Source organism: Gymnodraco acuticeps, unplaced genomic scaffold (assembly GCF_902827175.1).
Source record: "Gymnodraco acuticeps unplaced genomic scaffold, fGymAcu1.1, whole genome shotgun sequence".
Lineage (NCBI taxonomy): Eukaryota > Metazoa > Chordata > Actinopteri > Perciformes > Bathydraconidae > Gymnodraco > Gymnodraco acuticeps.
In genome coordinates this window covers 131973-152093 of record NW_022990311.1, presented here as the reverse complement: position 1 = coordinate 152093, position 20121 = coordinate 131973, and the positions used below count along the sequence as shown (strand labels likewise).

General features: G+C 41.0%; 1 protein-coding gene across 3 annotated transcripts in view; it reads right to left on the bottom strand.

Moving 5' to 3' along the window:
* st3gal5 (ST3 beta-galactoside alpha-2,3-sialyltransferase 5) overlaps positions 1-19757 on the bottom strand; it is a 29584-nt gene extending 9827 nt beyond the window's left edge. Inside the window, exons 1-5 of one of the 3 annotated variants that reach the window (XM_034222803.1) lie at positions 19610-19757; positions 18578-18688; positions 17646-17766; positions 16529-16738; positions 419-555 (exon numbers count right to left, since the gene is read on the bottom strand). In XM_034222803.1, coding sequence (XP_034078694.1) covers positions 419-555; positions 16529-16738; positions 17646-17766; positions 18578-18688; positions 19610-19617 — 587 coding nt within the window. In that variant the 5' untranslated portion in view covers positions 19618-19757. Of the gene's footprint in view, positions 1-418; positions 556-16528; positions 16741-17645; positions 17767-18577; positions 18695-19609 lie in introns of those variants that run through there. The other 2 variants (XM_034222802.1, XM_034222804.1) reach the window with 2 other exon arrangements.
* Positions 19758-20121: the final 364 nt, after the last annotated feature.

Genomic DNA, 20121 nt, shown 5'->3' with positions numbered 1-20121 from the left:
TGTACTTGAGTAAATGTACTTAACTACATTCCACCACTGGATGCAATACTTTAAATTAAAATATACATAATATTTTACTTTTTACTCAAATTTGCTCCATGATGACAGACTACATATAGTGATTAAAATGAAGTAATACTATTCTAAAATACTGTATAAAAGAATACTGTTACTCTTGATACATGAGGTACATTTTACTGATAATAAAATCTGTATCGAAGTAACATTTGAAATTCATGACTTCTACTTGTATGGAGTATATTTAGACCATATTAATACTACTTTTGTGAAGGCTCTGAGTATTTCTTCCACCACTGTTGGTTATTCACAGTGGTTATCTGTAATTGTATAAGACAATATGTGGGGAAATTCTAAATTGTTTTAATAAAGAAACATTATGGTGTTTTTTGTTCCGAACCTGATAATGGTGTCAAAGCGGTCGATGAGTTTCCCCAGCTCCAGGCCTCTGAGAATGCCTCCATTTCCCATGACCACACAGCGCTGACATTTCTCTGAGGTGTTTTTCGGCAGGGGAAAAGACTCAGAGTCCGGCAGCTTTAAAGGAAAATTCAGAAATACAATCATTTTGTTTATTCTCTGATATAGAGCTCTCACAATTTTGTATTGCGTTAGTGTGAAACCTATGCTTTTTATTATATTGTACTTCTGAAATAAATATGTAAACATATAGTACACACTAATATTCATGTGTTAATAAGCCCACTTTTCAAATAAATTCAGTCAATTAAAGTAAAAAATGTTTGTAAAAAATGTTAGTTGATTAATAAAGCCAAACAACTTATTTACATAACAAGCTTGAAATAGACCCTTCATAGTTCCATAGTTACTATAAGCAACCTGAAGCTTCTGTTTTAAGGGATGAGCTTTTTGTAACAAAATAAATGAAACCCTACAGAGAGCTGTGAAGGCTGTTTTTCTTCTTTAAGCATATTCAATAATCAAGCATTCTTTACCTACATTTCACTGATTTTTCTAACTTATAACTGAACTTATGAGGCAGTATTCCTCACCTCTAGTGAGGGGCCCAGCCCTTCGTATGTTTTTCTGTATGTGGCCCTCAGTGAAAAAAGTTTGGGCACCCCTCTAGACAAAGCAATTACGAAAGAATACAGAAATGATTTAAGCGGCGTTGGATTATTACTGTAATATTGAATTATTGTAATGTATGTAAGTGAATTATTAATATCCTTTCAATTGAATAGGGTACAATATAGACATTTTAATACTTTAGAGCGGTTTCACTTAGGATCTCTCATCAACTGTGTTTGCATCCATCTGTAAACTGACACATTTATAAAGCATTACATTATTACCAAATGTTTTTAATCTTGGCAGAATGGAGTTTAGAGGGGAACCCACTAAGCTCCATTCTGTCGATTTTTCACCCTAGACAAATCCATTTATTCTTTTCTATATGTAGATTTTTTAAAGCACTATCAGGGTTCATATATAGGACAACAAACTTGTGGTTACAAATGTTAAACGTTTTGCCTGCTTGGCGCTGCGGTGAGAGCTGGTGCTTTGCATTCAGGCGCACATGTTTATCTGCTCTGTGCAGAGGGTTATCAGATGAACAAAGCACTGTAAACAAGGCTCCTTTGTTTTGATTTTACATCATGGAATAATGTGGAGTATGTTCTTTTTTATAGGGGCCAGGCGCACAGGGAGATCAAAAACAGATGAAGACACATGAGCGTGACTCAAAAAGGTGCAGCTTTGTATGCCCGGTGTCTATCAGATTAAACCATGCTTGTTATGCCTGTTTTATTTTAGCAATAAAATACTCGCAGTTACCTGTTTATTTATTACAGGAGACGCATTGTATTTAAAACATTCTATAGGTTTGCAACAATAAATTGTGTGCATTATAACTGATATAAAACACCAATAAAGGTGTGAAGAAATACCAGAGATAATAAAACTAGTAAATTATTTGAAGATATCTTGAATTTAGGGTGAAGATAAGCTTACTCTAAATTTAAGCTGGGTTAGGCAGCTCCTTTTGTGGTTATTTTTCAGTAGTTTCAGCAATCTTCTTAGTTGTGTTCTTTGTTAATCAATTTCAGAAAGGTCAAATGATTGGCCTGCAGGATGTGTCTTCCCACATGGTTGTTTTAGAAATGAAAAACTAAACATCAGCTCGGGTTAAATAACTTTTTGCCAGCTGAAACATATTCATCACTGCAGTATTTATCCAATGGAAATTTCAGATTGGCTTGCTTAAATCTAGTTGGCCCCTTTCTTTTTTGACGGGCAAGTTCTATTTCGTCCCTACTGACCGCCAGAGGCGGTGCTTTAGCACTGGATATATCCATCGCACGCATGCGCAGTTCGAGTACCAATAAGTCACCTGTGACCCACGTGACACCGGCTACACAGGCCGGCGTCATCAGAGGATCTGTTCCTTTTCATCTTCTCGCTGTACGAGAGTACCGCGGCTACATTCTTGTAGCCTACAGCGTTCAGGTTTGACCATTTGATCTGAGGGATTTCTCTGCAAGCAGCTGGCCGCATGCAGCTTCACGACTGACAGTCGGAGCTACGGGTTGTTAACGCGTCCTCCAGGAGCTGTGGCCGGCTGTGCGCTGTGCAGAGCCTGGACGGACAGGTTTGTGTCAACTTGTTGTTGGTGATGGTTGTGTCCCCGCACCCTCTCACAGCTAAGTTGTTTTGATTGCTGTCTTGTTTATTGTTTGGCTTAGACTTTCTGGTGACGACAGTGTTCCCGCTTCCTCTCCCATAAAGTTGCCCTTATTATGTTCTTTTGAAAGTTCTGCTTGTGGAGTTGTGCCAGAGCTATCATTAGTATTTTGAGTTCCCAGCTTTAGCTGCGTCTCTCGTTCAATTTAGTATGGAAAGCCCAGGGTGCCATATTTTGCCCGTTTTTTGTTTAGATGCAGAGAGTAAGGTAAGTACTAACTATGGTCCTATACCATGTAACCATGGCCTACGGTTTTATGCGGGCTGTTCTCTTCCTTAGAAGCTAATTATCTGGTCTTAACATTGTGTTTTGACTTGGTCTCGCTTGATTGTTAGCAGCAGCCGCTTGGCTAACACATTGCATGTACTGTTAAGCTTCATTATTTAACTCAGCCGGTGAGGGCAGTGCTCTCGCTCCCGGTAACGTATGGTTTTGATTGCAGTAGCGCTATATCGTTGTATTTACTGCTCCTAGTACTAGACTCCTAGCAATAGGATGGGTAGATGCAGAGAACAATCTTCACTGTGTATGCTGTGTGCTCTGCATGTGTGGCCATTAAAGAGGATTTCATCCTCCCAATATTATATTATCTAGTGTCCAGTCGTTTGGCTGACACTTTTAAGCACCGGCCACGGTTACTTTTGTAACTACGGTTCTAAGCCGTGTAAGTACTGGTCATAGTTACTACTGTAACTACGGTTCTAAGCCATGTAAGTACTGGCCATAGTTACTACTGTAACTACGGTTCTATGCCGTGTAAGCACTGGCCATGGTTACTACTGTAACTACGGCTCTGTGCTGTTCTCTTCTTTAGAAGCTAGTTATCTGGTCTTAAACATTTGTGTTATTTGACTTGATCTCACTTGATTGTTAGCAGCAGCCGCTTTAACGCCTTGCATGTACTGTTAAGCTTCATTATTTAACTCAGCTGGTGAAGGCAGTGCTCCCGCTCCCTGTAACGTATTGCTCTGATTGTTAGCAGCGGCCGCTTGGCTAACATCTGGCGTGTTCTGTTGAGCTTCATTGTTTAACTCATCCAGTGAAGGCAGTGTTTTTCGCCCCTGCTCCTGGTAGACGTGCTGCTTGATTCTTAGCAGCAGCCGCCTGGCTAAGCTGCCCCGTTAAGCTTCTTTATTTAATCCAGCTAGGTGAAGGCAGTGCTCTCGCTCCCGCTCCCTCTGCTAGTAACGTGGGTGTAGGTTATTTACATCCCTCTCTGTGTTCGGCGAGTAGGAGCATTGCTCTACTCTTTCCGTTCAGCAGGTAGCTGGTAAAGGCTGTGTTCTCGCACCCGCTCCCGGGTACGCTGCACCTGGCATACGTTATGAACTCAACCAGTGAAGATAGTATTCTCGCACCCGCTCCCGGCTACGCTGCATCCGGCTACCTACAGAATGGTTCATTCATGTAGCGTCTGTATGGCTTCTCTTGAGCCTGAGGACGGCCATGTCCGCTGCCCCCCTCTGCCTTGGCCTGCATGAGCTGTAGCTTCATGCCTCGGACGCTCAGAGTGGCTATAGAGTCACAGAGGTGGCACCTCTTCTCGTCACAACTTCCTCCAGCTCAGTCTGGCCATTCCCGGCGACTTGATGGAGTGATGGCTATGGGTTCACCCCCCAGGTAGAGGACTAGAACAAGCTGTCCTCTAAGGTGGATTGGTCTGTAGGGATGCCTACTTCCACGTGGGCCGGGCAAGATGGTGCCTGATATTCAGTTCCTCCGGCCCTTGGGCAGACTGACGGTTGCCTCGGCCGTTGGGCCCTTAGGCCCGCTGTCGTTGCGCCCCATGCAGATGTGGCTGAACAGCCTTCACTTGGACGCCAAGTGGCACAGGAAAGTCAGGGTGTCGCAGCGTTGCCTCCACTCTCTGTCACGCTGGAGGGGCAGGGCCTATCTCCTGATGGGCGTGCCCATGGGCGCCATCCCATCCCGCCAGGAGACCGTCACCATAGGTGGCATCCCATATAACCTGGCTGAGCCAATATAAAACAATCAGCCAAATAACTTTTCAATACATTATTGATGACTATTTTTGAGGTACTTTTAGGTTGGCAGTAAACATAAGTCAGAGGTAAATGGTGTACTTTTACTCCACTACATGTATTTAATACCTTTAGTTACTTTACATATCTGGATGAATGATGTGAAATATAATCAAGTGTTAAATCAGACTTTAGTTCCACCTGGAGTAAATCCACAAGATACCCTGCAGTATACAAAGTCATTCAAACTAGCTGCACCTTTACCAGCTTTGAGAACACTTTCATGATCAATCATTATAAAACATATCATATATATTATTCTGAAATGGACCAATCTGCACAATGACTACTTTTACTGTCGCTACTTTAACTATATTTTGATGATAATACTTTTCTACACTCTGGTACTTCTACTTTTACTCAAGTACAAGATCTGAATACTTCTACTTTTACTCAAGTACAACATCTGAGTACTTCTACTTTCACAACATGATCTGAGTACTTCTACTTTTACTCAAGTACAATATCTGAGTACTTATTCCACCTCTGGTAGCGTATTATCCTGAATTGTAGCCACAAAATCATGCAGAGCTGCATAAAAATAGACTCACAAAGGTAACTAATATTTACAAATGTGTAGAACAATGATTTGTAGGTCATTTTGACTACTCAAGACACCTGACTTATACATCTTCAAAGGAAGACTGTTCATTCTACAATTACATGGGATTAAAGCAAAATGTAGTTTTACTTGTATAATACTTCAAGATTTTATATAAAAGCCTGTTTCTAAAAGTATCAACCATAGCGACGCGGTCAAATCCTCAGTTTATAATTTATAACATACTAACAAGCTAAGGTCTAATTACGCAACCAAGGCTCACGGCATTTCGTGTTATAGTCACGAAATAAATGTAATCTATTGATTCGTGTTCACCAACACGATTTCCCCCTTTTTTTTTTCGTGTCACACAGAACGATTTTAAAAGCAATGTATTTCTATTGGTAGTATGTTTCGTGCCTGCGTATTTTTGTCCGGTCGGGTCTTGGAAGACCAGAAGCTGTGTTAAAATAAAAACATGTTCTTACCTTTATATATATATATATATATATATATATATATATACAGTGGGGCAAACAAGTATTTAGTCAGCCACCAATTGTGCAAGTTCTCCCACTTAAAAAGATGAGAGGCCTGTAATTTTCATCCTAAGTATACCTCAACTATGAGAGACAAAATGAGAGAAAAAAAAATCCAGAAAATCACATTGTCTGATTTTTAAAGAATTTATTTGCAAATTATGGTGGAAAATAAGTATTTGGTCAATAACAAAAGTTCATTTCAATACTTTGTTATATACCCAGGGCCGCCCCTGGCCAACTTGGGGCCCCAAGCGACATTGTGAGATGAGGCACCCCACCGACAGGAGTGAAACACATTTTTTTGGAAACAAAGTAGGCTACTTTGCAAATATAATTCCTGTTTATTATTAGTATCAACACAGTTACTTTTTTATACAGTGAGGTAAATGGTAAATGTGCATGTACGTCTGCATTTCCTGCCAAATACTATAGCCTCAAAAAGATTAAAATATAATGAATACAAATAAACTACTTCTACTAATAATAATAATCATAATCAATTCAATAATATAAATACTATATTATTTTATTATAATTTAGCTGTAATATAGTCAAGACAAAACATGCTTATGACATGCTCAAAAACTGATATTTCTTAAATCTGTATTCTAGTTCCCTCTGTCAGCAATGTATCAATAACTACACACACATTTCTATCAGTATTTCTCTGTGTTGTGGTTGACATGATGATGACTGTTAGGAGTTAAGGGGAGAGGCTGAGCATCACCATGAAATGTGCAAATGGACATAAAAATGAATAAAAGGGGAAAAAATGCTCCATGTTTTTTAAGCTGTAAACTTTAACTGTTATGTAAGCCAACTAGACAGACAGTTTATTACTCTTCCTCCTGTACATTAGCAGATAAAAGGCATACAATACTTGAATGAATGGTAAATAAAGAATGCTGGAAATAACTGCATCTCCATTAGCCTATATGCTATGCAGAGACTGCCTTCTTCATGTCATGAATTGCAGCTGATGTTTTAATATGGCAATTGGCAATTTGACTTATACAACATTCGCAAGTTGTACATTTGACTCATACAATAATAACCCACCTTCGAGTGATGCTCTAGTTTCTTCATGTTTTGTTTTTTTCCCCTCTTGCTGGTGCCGGACTGAAACTGTCTTTTCACCGACATCTCTTCACCTGCACTAGTGGCCGTATCAAAACCGTAATTGGTCAGATGTCAATTAATTGCAACGGTGTCGGGTTACAGACGTGCTCCCCTTGTCACCTCTCACTCTCGTGGAGGGTGCGGAGAACTGAGCGGAGAACTGCGCACAGCAGCTGAGGCCCTCTGGGCGGGGCCCCCTGCGCAAGGCGGGACCCCATGCAGCCTGCGTGATTGGCCTGTAGGGAGGGGCGGCCCTATATATACCCATTGTTGGCAATGACAGAGGTCAAACGTTTTCTGTAAGTCTTCACAAGGTTTTCACACACTGTTGCTGGTATTTTTGGCCCATTCCTCCATGCAGATCTCCTCTAGAGCAGTGATGTTTTGGGGCTGTCGCTGGGCAACACAGACTTTCAACTCCTTCCAAAGATTTTCTATGGGGTTGAGATCTGGAGACTGGCTAGGCCACTCCAGGACCTTGAAATGCTTCTTACGAAGCCACTCCTTCGTTGCCTGGGCGGTGTGTTTGGGATCATTGTCATGCTGAAAGACCCAGCCACGTTTCAACTTTCAAGGAGGTTGTCACTCAAAATCTCACGATACATGGCCCCATTCATTCTTTCCTTTACACAGATCAGTCGTCCTGGTCCCTTTGCAGAAAAACAGCCCCAAAGCATGATGTTTCCACCCCCATGTTTCACAGTAGGTATGGTGTTCTTTGGATGCAACTCAGCATTCTTTCTCCTCCAAACACGTCTAGTTGAGTTTTTACCAAAAAGTTCTATTTTGGTTTCATCTGACCATATGACATTCTCCCAATCCTCTTCTGGATCATCTAAATGCTCTAGCAAACTTCAGACGGGCCTGGACATGTACTGGCTTAAGCAGGGGGACACGTCTGGCACTGCAGGATTTGAGTCCCTGGCGGCGTAGTGTGTTACTGATGGTAGCCTTTGTTACTTTGGTCCCAGCTCTCTGCAGGTCATTGACTAGGTCCCGCCGTATGGTTCTGGGATTTTTGCTCACCGTTCTTGTGATCATTTTGTCCCTACGGGGTGAGATCTTGCGTGGAGCCCCAGATCGAGGGAGATTATCAGTGGTCTTGTATGTCTTCCATTTTCTAATAATTGCTCCCACAGTTGATTTTTCACACCAAGCTGCTTACCTATTGCAGATGCAGTCTTCCCAGCCTGGTGCAGGTCTACAATTTTGTTTCTGGTGTCCTTTGACAGCTCTTTGGTCTTGGCCATAGTGGAGTTTGGAGTGTGACTGTTTGAGGTTGTGGACAGGTGTCTTTTATACTGATAACGAGTTGAGTTCAAACAGGTGCCATTAATACAGTTAACAAGTGGAGGACAGAGGAGGCTCTTAAAGAAGAAGTTACAGGTCTGTGAGAGCCAGAAATCTTGTTTGTTTGTAGGTGACCAAATACTTATTTTACCGAGGAATTTACCAATTCATTCATTATAAATCCTACAATGTGATTTCCTGGATTCTTTCCCCCCATTCTGTCTCTCATAGTTGAAGTGTACCTAGGATGAAAATTACAGGCCTCTCTCATCTTTTTAAGTGGGAGAACTTGCACAATTGGTGGCTGACTAAATACTTTTTTGCCCCACTGTATATATAGTCTATGGTTCTTACTCAATATCAAGCCACGATTATTGTTTTTATTTTAAATCGTATAATGTCGGGCTTTTTTTGCCGTTTGTGAGGAAAATAAATGGGGCTCAGAATTTGTTATTATTTGTGACCCGCTCTATCGAAATCAGTCGGAAGTCGCAACGGCTCATTTAAAAAATAAATGTGGATTTGTGTAAAGAAACTCGTTTTTCAGGATTCGGGTGTTTTGTTTGATTTCAAATAAACAAAGTTTTGGCTTTCAGAATATGAAACTGTTATTGCCAACATATCATGATAAATACATTTTTGAAGCTTGTAAAGGGAAGAAGAGGCACCTCTGCACCCTGCTCTTCCGCAGCGCTGCTCCCCCTCCCTCCACTGAAATGATCAAGTAAAGTCGTATAGTAATCATAGATAACACGACAGGGTCCGGGACAGTTTGTTTTCATCTGTTTTCAAATAAACAAAGTATTGGCTTTCAGAATATTAAACTTGTTTCGGCAAATGGGTGGTTGACGTGACGCCTTGTTTTTCTGTTCATGGTGACAAATATATATAATAACTGGTGATGTTTTATTAAAATCTCTATTTTTATTAACATCTTGATCTTCAATAACCAATCCATCTGTAATTCATGAGCTCTATTATTTAAATATTTGGTTTGAAACATGAACATTGTCCACTGGTGTGACTGTCCAGGGTCACATTGCCAATCTTCAAACTACTGTAATAAACAAAATAATACAATAAAATACTTTAAATACCTTTTATACACATAATAGCAATGCTTACTTTATGAAACTATAGGTTTTAAGTATTCATGTACCAAATCCAAATGCTTATGACGCATTACATTTTGTCCACAAAAATGATGTCCACCTAGTGTGACACCATTTTAGAACAGGCATTAATTTGGGGACCCATCATTGAGAGAGGGCCTTATTTATCCAGGAAGTACAGAAGACATCCCTGGACCACATGCAATGAACAGAGGGTGAGTTTTGGCTCAGATATTTATCATAATATTGCTATTTTTTGTCAGAAATGGGACCAATAACGCTGTCCTTTGGTGTGACTTAATGAAATTGTTGATATGAACATTTTAATATATTTATATTATTTTACATTTACATATGATGTAAACCTTACACTGTAAGTTTGGATTGAAGGCTCTCTAGCATACAGCTAGGCCGCAAACTGACAATGTAACTGAAAATGTCCACTGGTGTGACAGCATTGTCCTATAGTGTGACGTAAAGTCAGCGTCACACTAGTGGAAATGGCTGTCACGCCAGTGGACGTACAGTAGGTTATAAATAAGGCCTAGATAGATGCATTTTAAAATGTATTTAGACTGCTTATATAATACGTTTTCGAACCTTTTGAGTACACCGAAAGTAAAACACCAATCAAACCCAAGGGATTAAAAAGAAAATACGCTGTCAAAAAGCAGCTGAAGAAGCTATTGATTCAAAATAAGAAATTACTTAAACAAGTTAAAGCAGAAAAACGAAAAGCTGAGAGGTTTAGAAGGCAGAATCAACGCCTCATACAGACACGGAACGTTTGTGGGAAAAGTCCCTCAAGAACAAAACAGTCCAAACAAGGATACATTGCTGGACAAAGAAAAACACAAGTGGAGTCCTTTTTGACTAGAGATGAGAACAGCAGACTTCTCCCTGGGAAAAAATACATTATTGGTAGGAAAGAAAAAATGCAGAGGAGAGTACTAGCAACATCTTTAGTTGATTTGCACAAAGAGTACAACCAGACATGTGAAGCACATCATGCAATATCATATAGACAGTTTGTACGATATAAGCCATTCTTTGTCACAGAAGCCCGATCAAATGATTGTAATACATGTGCCTGCTACCAGCATGAAAACATGCGGCTCCGAATTGACAGCTTGTCACAGAGGGGTATACTCTCCTCAAAAAGCCTATCACATCTCCTCTCAAGTATTACTTGTAATACTGAAGACTTACATTGTATGAATCGAACATGCACAAAGTGCTGCTATGATGAAATCAAGCTTGCGGCTTATAACCCAGACGAGCGAGCCAGATGGGAACACTGGATGAAGGAAGACGTGGTGGTTGGGAACAAAACATATAAAAACTGGGTAAAGAAAACTGAAAATGGTACAGTGTCAAAACTTGTTGAGGAATTCAACAGAGAGTTGGACGCCATTGCCATCCATCATTTCAACTGGCTTCACCAGGCCGAGAAATGCAGGAAACTGAAAGACAACCTGAGAGAGAACGAAATAGTTCTACATGTTGACTTCTCTGAAAATTATGCCTGTAAATTGAACACAGAGATTCAATCATTTCATTTTGGAGGAAATCGACAACAGGCATCCATCCACACAGTAGTGGCTTACACATCAACAGGTTCACAATCATATGCCACAATCTCTGACTCTCTCAGCCATAATGAACGGGCTGCGTGGGCCCATATCAAACCTGTAATACAGGAAATGATACAAAACTCGGTACAAAAAGATTGACACGCTCCATGTGTTAAATGACGGTCCAGTCACACAGTATCGAAATAGGGCAAACTGTTTCCTCCTCAGCAGTGTACCCTATACCTGGGGGCTCAAGCAAATCACTTGGAATTACTCAGAGAGAGCCCACGGTAAGGGTGCACATGATGGAGTTGGTGGAGCTGTGAAACGGATGGCGGACAACCATGTCCATGGGGGGAAAGACTTACAAAATCCGAAGAACTTGTATGAATTTCTGATCAACAGAGAAGTCGATTGATGAAAGTGACATTAATGTCTTCAATGAAATGTTGCCACCATCAGTTCCAAATGTCCCCGGGCTTCTTAACATACACCAGATACTTTCTTTCTGTCCAGGAGAGATTTACTACAGGGATCTAAACTAAACTATTTTCCATCTTCTCCACCCTCTTGGACCCTCCAAAAGCTCCTCCCCCCTCCTCACTTCTGTCAAGCGACTTTGTTACCCACTTTGAAAAAAAGGTTGATGATATTCGCTCTTCTTTTTCTGACTCACCTTTACTCACCGCTGGGTCACCAGACCTTCCTTCCACCAACACACTAACCTCCTTTTCCCCTCTCTCTCCAAGTGAGGTTCTTACTCTCATTACCTCTGCCCGCCCTACCACCTGTCCTCTGGACCCTATCCCTTCAAACCTCCTTCAGACTATCGCTCCTGATATTCTACCGTTTCTCACCCATTTCATCAACACTTCTCTAACTTCTGGTCACTTTCCAAACAGTCTCAAGGAGGCAAGAGTAAACCCTCTCCTAAAGAAACCCACTCTCAACCCGTCTGATGTTATAAACTACAGGCCTGTCTCTCTCCTCCCGTTCCTGTCTAAATCACTTGAACGCGCTGTCTTTAAACAACTCTCCTGTTATCTCAACAGAACAACCTTCTGGATCCGCACCAGTCTGGTTTCAAGGCAGGTCACTCCACAGAAACTGCTCTCATTGCTGTCACGGAGGAACTGCACACTGCCAAAACTGCATCCCTCTCCTCTGTCATCATCCTGTTGGACCTGTCTGCTGCATTCGACACGGTGAATCATCAGATCCTCCTTCGCACTCTCCAAAAACTTGGAGTTTCAGGCTCTGCACTTTCCCTCCTCACCTCATACCTGAAAGACCGTACCTACAGGGTGACTTGGAGAGGGTCTGAGTCCGACCCTTGTCAATTAACTACGGGGGTCCCTCAGGGCTCCGTTCTTGGTCCCCTCCTCTTCTCCCTGTACACAAACTCGCTCGGATCAGTCATTAGCCCGCATGGTTTTTCTTACCACTGCTACGCTGACGACACCCAATTAATTCTGTCCTTTCCCCGCTCAGAGACCCAGGTCGTCGCACGCATCTCTGCTTGTCTAGCTGACATCTCTCAGTGGATGTCTGCTCACCACCTCAAGCTCAACCTTGACAAGACTGAGCTGCTCTTCCTCCCGGGAAAAGATTGTCCAACTCTTGACCTAACAATCAACATCGGCACCTCAGTTATTTCCCCGACTCAGACTGCAAGGAATCTGGGTGTGACCCTAGATAACAGCCTGTCCTTCACTGCAAACATCGCTGCTACAACCCGTTGCTGCAGATACACGCTTTACAACATCAGGAAGATACGTCCTCAGCTGACTCAGAAAGCGACTCAGGTTCTGGTCCAGGCTCTCGTCATCTCACGCCTAGACTACTGCAACTCTCTCCTGGCTGGTCTACCTGCATGTGCCATCCGACCTCTGCAGCTCATCCAGAATGCAGCGGCTCGTCTGGTCTTCAACCTTCCTAAATTCTCCCACACCACTCCGCTCCTCCGCTCCCTTCACTGGCTTCCGGTAACTGCTAGAATCCACTTCAAGACACTGGTACTTGCGTACCATGCTGCGAATGGATCTGGCCCTTCCTACATCCAGGACATGGTTAAACCGTACACCCCAGCGCGTGCACTACGCTCTGCATCAGCCAAACGACTCGTTGCGCCCTCGCTGCGAGGGGGACCCAAGTTCCCATCGGCGAAAACACGTGGGTTTGCTGTCCTGGCTCCAAGATGGTGGAATGAGCTCCCCATTGACATCAGGACGGCAGATAGCTTGCACATCTTCCGGCGCAAACTGAAAACTCATCTCTTTCGACTCCACTTCGAGCGTTAGAACTATTAACGAAGCACTTTTATACTAATAAAGGACTGGCTTACCTAAAGCCAGTTGAGTAGCACTTGAAATGTTTGGCTCTATGAAACCTGATGTACTTATATGATTCTGTTTTCTTCAAGGTTGTGTCTTCCTGGTCGAATGTACTTATTGTAAGTCGCTTTGGATAAAAGCGTCAGCTAAATGCAATGTAATGTAATGTAATGTAATGGATCTGAGCTGCTTCTGCCAATACCCAGAGATGTGTGAATGCTTCAAACCAACTAAGATGAGGATGGACGATTCTTCGAATGCAAATTCTGATCACCTGCAGCCAGACAGCATCCAGAAGACCTATGCTGAGAGTCCCAGTACTGATGTGGAGAAGAATGAAGAGTACACTGTGGGAAAGTTTGTCATAGTTAGCTATAACAACAAACTATTTGTTGGTCAGATCACCAAGCTACTTCTTGACAACATTGAAATCAACTGCATGGTTCAGCATGGAAAGATAAATGTATTCAAGTGGCCTAATAAGCCAGACTGCATTTTCTACCACAGAGAACAAATCGCCAGTGTCATCTCCGAGCCAGAGCCCAACCAGCACAGCACAGCACAGCTCACCGAATATGACTGGTTACTATTCAATGAGATCTGAAAGAATGTAGAAACATTATGAACATCAATGAGTTTTATGGATGAATTGTTTAATGAATTGTTTTGAATATGTTTCAAGCTATCCATTGTTATTCACATTTCCATTTATGTCCATGTTATGATGTGACATGATGTTATGATGGCTATTAGCCAATAATTTTTATTTATTTTTTTTAAATAGCACTGTTGGTTCTGATGCTCAGAATATAACCTTAGAGAGTAGATATGAAATAATAAAGATTTTGTACAAAAAATGGCATATTTTTGTAATGGTGTCCATCGGTGTGACAGAATGTCCTGTGGTGCGACAAAAAGAAAAGTAAAGAAAATAGGCATTTTGGTTCTCAAATGCCTGAGAAAAGGGTTGAATAGAAAAAGTGTAATATAATCACTATGGATATGTAAAGATAGTTTTTAGTTCAATCAAGTTTCATACTTATTATAATGAAAATAACCAAAACTTTTATGAAAAGTCCCTATGTGTAGATCATTTAGTAGGGCAATAACATGATTGTAAATTTTAAATGGATTACTATTGTTGTAGGGAAATATTTAAAACAAGTTGATAATGGTTGAGCATATATTTCTTCTCTGTCTGACAATCTCTGAATTAAATATTGTCATTAAACATAATGTCACACCAGGAGACAATTATTAGAACTTCCGCACAGAAAAGTTCATATTATATCAAATCATTAAGGAAATATATTGGGTCTCACAAAGTTTCGAGTTATTCACGTGAATAACTCGAAACTTTGTGATACAGTGATATGTAATTTGAGTAACATTTCAGAAACAAATATAATTTGACTTTTAAATACAAGCGGAGAAATTTAACGTCACATCAAGCATAACAACAGCCGGTGTTTCTTGTGAGTGTTTCCCCGGTACACAAAACAATACACACTAACGCAAAAATACACAAACACAAACACACTCGCGAGCTTCCCCCAGACCAGTAATACAAACGGAAATGTGTCTTCGGGTCAATGTGACTGATTTCGATAGAGCAAGTCACATTTGGTTTAGGCACGAAACATACTACCAGTTGAAATACATTGCTTTTAAAATCGCTCGAATCAATAGATTATATTTCGTGACTATAACACGAAATGCCGTGAGACTGGGTTGAATTACAACAGTGAGTGCTTCATCCTCTGAACACCACAGGATGGCGACTGTAACGCACATATTAACATAGGTACGCTCCTCTGAAATGATTGTCCCCTGCAATTATTATTATTATCCCTCATCGAGTTCGCTATTCAGCTCGCTAACGTTACAATTTCAAGCACCATTCCCAAAATTCAAGCACTTTTCAAACTTTGAAAACACCTTGTACAATTTCAAGCATTTTTAAGGATTTCCAGCACCCGTACGAACCCTGCTGACTTATATTTGGTTACACTGCCGTTTTGTTTATGCAGCGCTTTGACTAACCCTAGCGCATGTTTGGTCCAGTTGGTGAATGTTTTCTAAATGCCGTGCATATGCTGTCAAGTTGGTGAAGATGTTTCAGCATTTGCATGTGTTCTGGCACATTTGTGTTTTTATATTTGAATAGAATTTGAAACTGCAGAAGGTTAGGGCCGTTGTAACACGTTTGCAACTGTTGGCCGCCGTAGGTAATGTTCCTTATGGCAAATGCTTTGTTTTTGGCGTGTTCTGGCACTACCATTTTTGTAAGTGTCACAAAGTGAATAAAGTCAGTATGTTAGACAGTGGGACGGATGGTTAAACCTTTGATATAATTGTTGCATGTTACATATAGTGTTGTGATTTTAATGTGCGCTATTTAGCGATGAACTCTTTTTATTTGCATGCTTGTTTAACCTAGGGTGACCAGATCCAAACAAACCAAATGTGGGACAAGGAGTATGGTTGTATGGGACAATGTGGGACAATGTGGGACACCCTCTCAACAGCACCCCGCCCCCCCCGGGCGTAAAAAACATAACAAATATATAACAACAGAGCAGAAAGTGAAGTCAAAATGCAGTAAGGGGGGGGGGGGTGTGCGTGAGTTACTCTCATTGGTTAACACTTGACCACCACTCGCCGTGTGTTACAGTTTGATTGACAGCAAACACAGTCACGTGTTGATAGCCTTCCCTGCTTTCTCAACAGCCATTGGATGAATCTGATTTTAAGAAAAAAGTTTTAGCCAATCAAAATGAAATATGCAGGACATCGTCTCAATTTGCGGGACGCACCAAAAGTTGTGAAAATCCTGGCACTGGATTTCCTGGAAGGGACTTGAACCTTGCACTTCCGCCTGGCAAAAAACCGGAGTGGAGTTTGGTTCCAAGCGAACAGGACTTTCAGGATTTGATCAACCCCTGCTAGAACTGTAATTCTTAAGTAACTGGTTTATATTTATTGAACATTATTTTAACCTTACGTTATTTTAAGTATTTATCAAAGGAGTGTTTTTAAAGTAACTTTGTATAAATAAACAATTTTACACCTATTGTGCTGTCCTTCTCGCTGTATTGGTGTGGCCGGGAATCCGAATCTTTTAATATAACTTTGATGTTAACAGGCATCACTAGACTGTTACATAAGAACAGAAGGTGCCAATAAATGGAAATCTGGCTTCAGAATAAATGATGCTGAAAGAAGAGGACAGAGAGAAAGAAGGAGCATTCACCAGTTTCAGCAGCTCCTCTGCTTTGTGCTGAAGCCCTCTGAAGCCAAAGGGAGGCGGGTACCGGAAGATGTCGTCGGGGAGCGGCAGGTCCTTCCACAGAAAGGCCTGGGTCATGCGACTTGAGGCGGGGAGTCGAGCTAACAAGCTGTGCCTGGTGCTGCTGGGCCGACACTGACCCTCCAGGACTCTGTGCACGTGCTCATGCACTTGCTGCAAGGAAATAGGTTGTTAAAAAAAAGGGTAAGAAGTAAGAACCGTTAGAATAACAAAAAGCAGACTCTGTTTCACTGCAGAACCTTTACTGACATTATCTCTGTTCAATCTTTTCTGTTTATTCCACAGTTTTCTATCTGGTTGTATCAGCAGCCAAACAGACAGTTGTTGTAAATGCTGGCATTGGGGGTTTTAATTTTCATTCATGCAGTTTGAATACAGGCCTCGTCTTTAAATAAGATGTTTTGTCTGTCCAAAACCAAAAGATATTTACTTTCATTTAAAACTGATAAAAGCAGGACATTTTGACATTTGAAGAGCTAAAATAAGTGGCTTTTTTGCTGCCATTTTGTAGGAAAATTACTAAAGCAGATCATTAGTTTAAAAAAACTGGCAGAAACTTTATGTAAATGTGTCAATATCATTTATAAAAATATGTAGGTAGAAGATGGGCTCTAAGCATTCATTCACTCGAATACATCTCAAATACATAAGACCTTATCTTGCTTAATTTTATATAATTACATTTTTCCCTCAAATTAATAATTGATACTCTGAGAATATGTATGTATTGGAGGACTTGACACTTAAAGCTGAGTTTGAGTAGAGCTCATTATATCTATCTATCCATCTATCTATCTATTTATTACATGGACAATACCATTAGAGTTGTAAAAAGAACAATTTTCTTTAAAATATGTTTTAATCCAATTGAAATCCAAGCGTTATCCATTTTGCATTTTATTGTTAATAATACTGTTAATTCTATTTGTGGATCTGTTGAAACAAATGAGATCTTCCCTCAGCCTTGCCTAATGTTAGGAGACCTTTGGTGCGTCTCTCCTTGTTTACTTATGATTTGACAATTGTATTTTTAGTTTCAGTCCGTGGTAAAGTCTCTCACCTTTTTATGCGCATGGTTGACATGCCAGTCCACAGGCACGCTCGTCTCCGTCTCTCTCAGAGGCAGAGACAGAATCGCCACACACAGCAAACCTAAAACCACAGCCAGTGCCAACCACCGCCTGCACACAGACAGAAAAACACACACACGGTTTGTCATTTGAAGTATTTAAATATGCAACACTATCTGATTTGACAGGAAGGATACTCGACTAGGCCACAGAACCATGGTGTTTTCACAGAGGCAGGTTCCTCATTGTTACTGAATGCAGATAACGGCTATTATCTCATGTCGGAGTGGAAGAAAAATATTCTTGAATCAGTGAATAGGGAGAACTTCTGTGCTTTGGTTGTGGTACTGGAATAATCCTAACCTTTGTAATGAGTTAGCATTTAAGCATTTAGGGTTCATGTTCATGAGTCAATAAAGGCTTCTCAATACTCTAATTTCCCCTCCTCGACTCCTCGGTCCTCCGGTAGTGGACAACAACTCCCTTGACAGAAAAAGTTATTTCACCACACGGAACACATGGGTTGCTGCTCTGCTACTGCCTATATTGGTAAGTTTGTTAGTGTAATAGCGTGACTTTATTTGGTTTGGATTCACCAAAGTCACGCAAAAACCCTTGCATGCTTAGCATTTGAGGCCACGGTGCACCAGCTTCCTTTTTGTTACTTTCAATATTTATTAGCTTCGAAGAAAGCAAAGAAATAGGCCTTAGTTACCCGTCGAAAAGCACGGTCTCACAGAAAAAGCAAAGAGGCGAAGATTTTCTAAATATAGCTTACACTGCACAACATTGCCTAACTTCCACTTCTAAACAGCTGAACTATCTCGTTAAGATCATTGGATAGCAGGTGGCTCGTATCTATCTGAGAGCGTGGTTGACAGAAAACAGTAGGGGTCTTTGTGCTGTGTAATGTGACCATCACCTGTGTGCTGGCAAGCGTTTCAGAAGCCTCATCTTGTTCTCGGTCACATGGGAACCTGGGAACTCCTCTGGGATGTGTGGTGAAGCCTGAGGTCCCCTGGCTCTCAGGGCTCTGCTCCTGCACACACAGAGACAGTCAGACACAATGCATTATGGGACAACAGCAAGAAGAATACATTCCTTTATGATACGCTTAAGCTCGGTAATTGCATGCATAGGAATACAGTCCGATATAGTTGAAGTATCAGAAGTAAGTATATATATGTAGAGGACATTCTTATCTTTAGCATTCATATTATAATGTGAAAGTGCCTAATTGTTTGTATCTAAGCAGGGGCTCCATCTTAGGTGTGGAAGAAATAATCTTACAAAATAGAGTACACAAAAAGTGGGCACCAAAAATAGCCAGAGGTGGAAGAAGTATTCTGATTATTTACGAAGTAAAAGTAGTAATACTAAAGTATAAAAATACTTTGTTACAAGTAAAAGTCCTACATCCAAAATGGTACTTAAGTAAAAGTAAAACAAGTATTTTCATAATAATATACTTCAGGTACTCAATGTGCAGGATTGACCATTTAAACACCATCGTTAAGGTCCTCGTTTAAGTATCATTCCTTTAGGGAATGTCCCTGCTTTTTCATTTACATTTAAAACTACACATCTTTTAAGGATACTCGTAATTCGCGTTAAACTGCTGCTTAACCGGCCTAATGGGTAAACATACTGCAGTCCCGTCATGTTTGTAGATTACTTGATTAGAAAGGTGTAATTTAAGAGCCTATGTTCCATAATACGGCCTGTCTATAGATATGAAAGAACGTCTTGTATCGGGTCTTCCACCCCAGGCGGCCCCATGACAGTAAATAAGACCCTTTAGCAGCAGCGAGCATGAAGAGCAACGATGTAGCTATAGTAACGCTATACTAAAGGATTGCACAACGCTATGGAAACCACAACACACGCCTCATTGCACCTTGATTCCATCCTATAAAACGCAGTTCTGTCAACATTAATTGGCGTTTTGGCTCACCTTTCCATGGACTCCACTGCCTCGCCATGACGAATACCTTTGTACAGACCAATGATCAGCTATTTATCCCGAGGAAACATATACAAGCGGCGATTTTCAGCCACCTCCTTTCCTAGACCGCGAGCCAATCAACGGTCGGAAAACTCGCCTCCACTTCCGCCCTTTCGTAGAGTCCCCTGCAGCAGCCGCATGATCACATTACCACTATTCACTAACGTTTTTTAAATTATTGACAAAGACACACTTAACATTCTGGACAATAAACATAACTGCAAAGAAAATAACAAGACACATTGTTTTAAACATATTTTCATTTTTTTAATTAAATACAAGAGAAAGGTTTTAGGCACCAAGTAAGGGCACAAGTGTGAAAATCCGTGTATCTACCCAATTGTTTTTCTTTATTAGACACGTAAACGGAAGAGCGTCTGAGAGGCGTTTTTGCTTTTTATCTTACTAACTGGTCAAATGGTCCTTGGAACGAGGGGCGGGGCGAAATTCTCGGAAGTGAT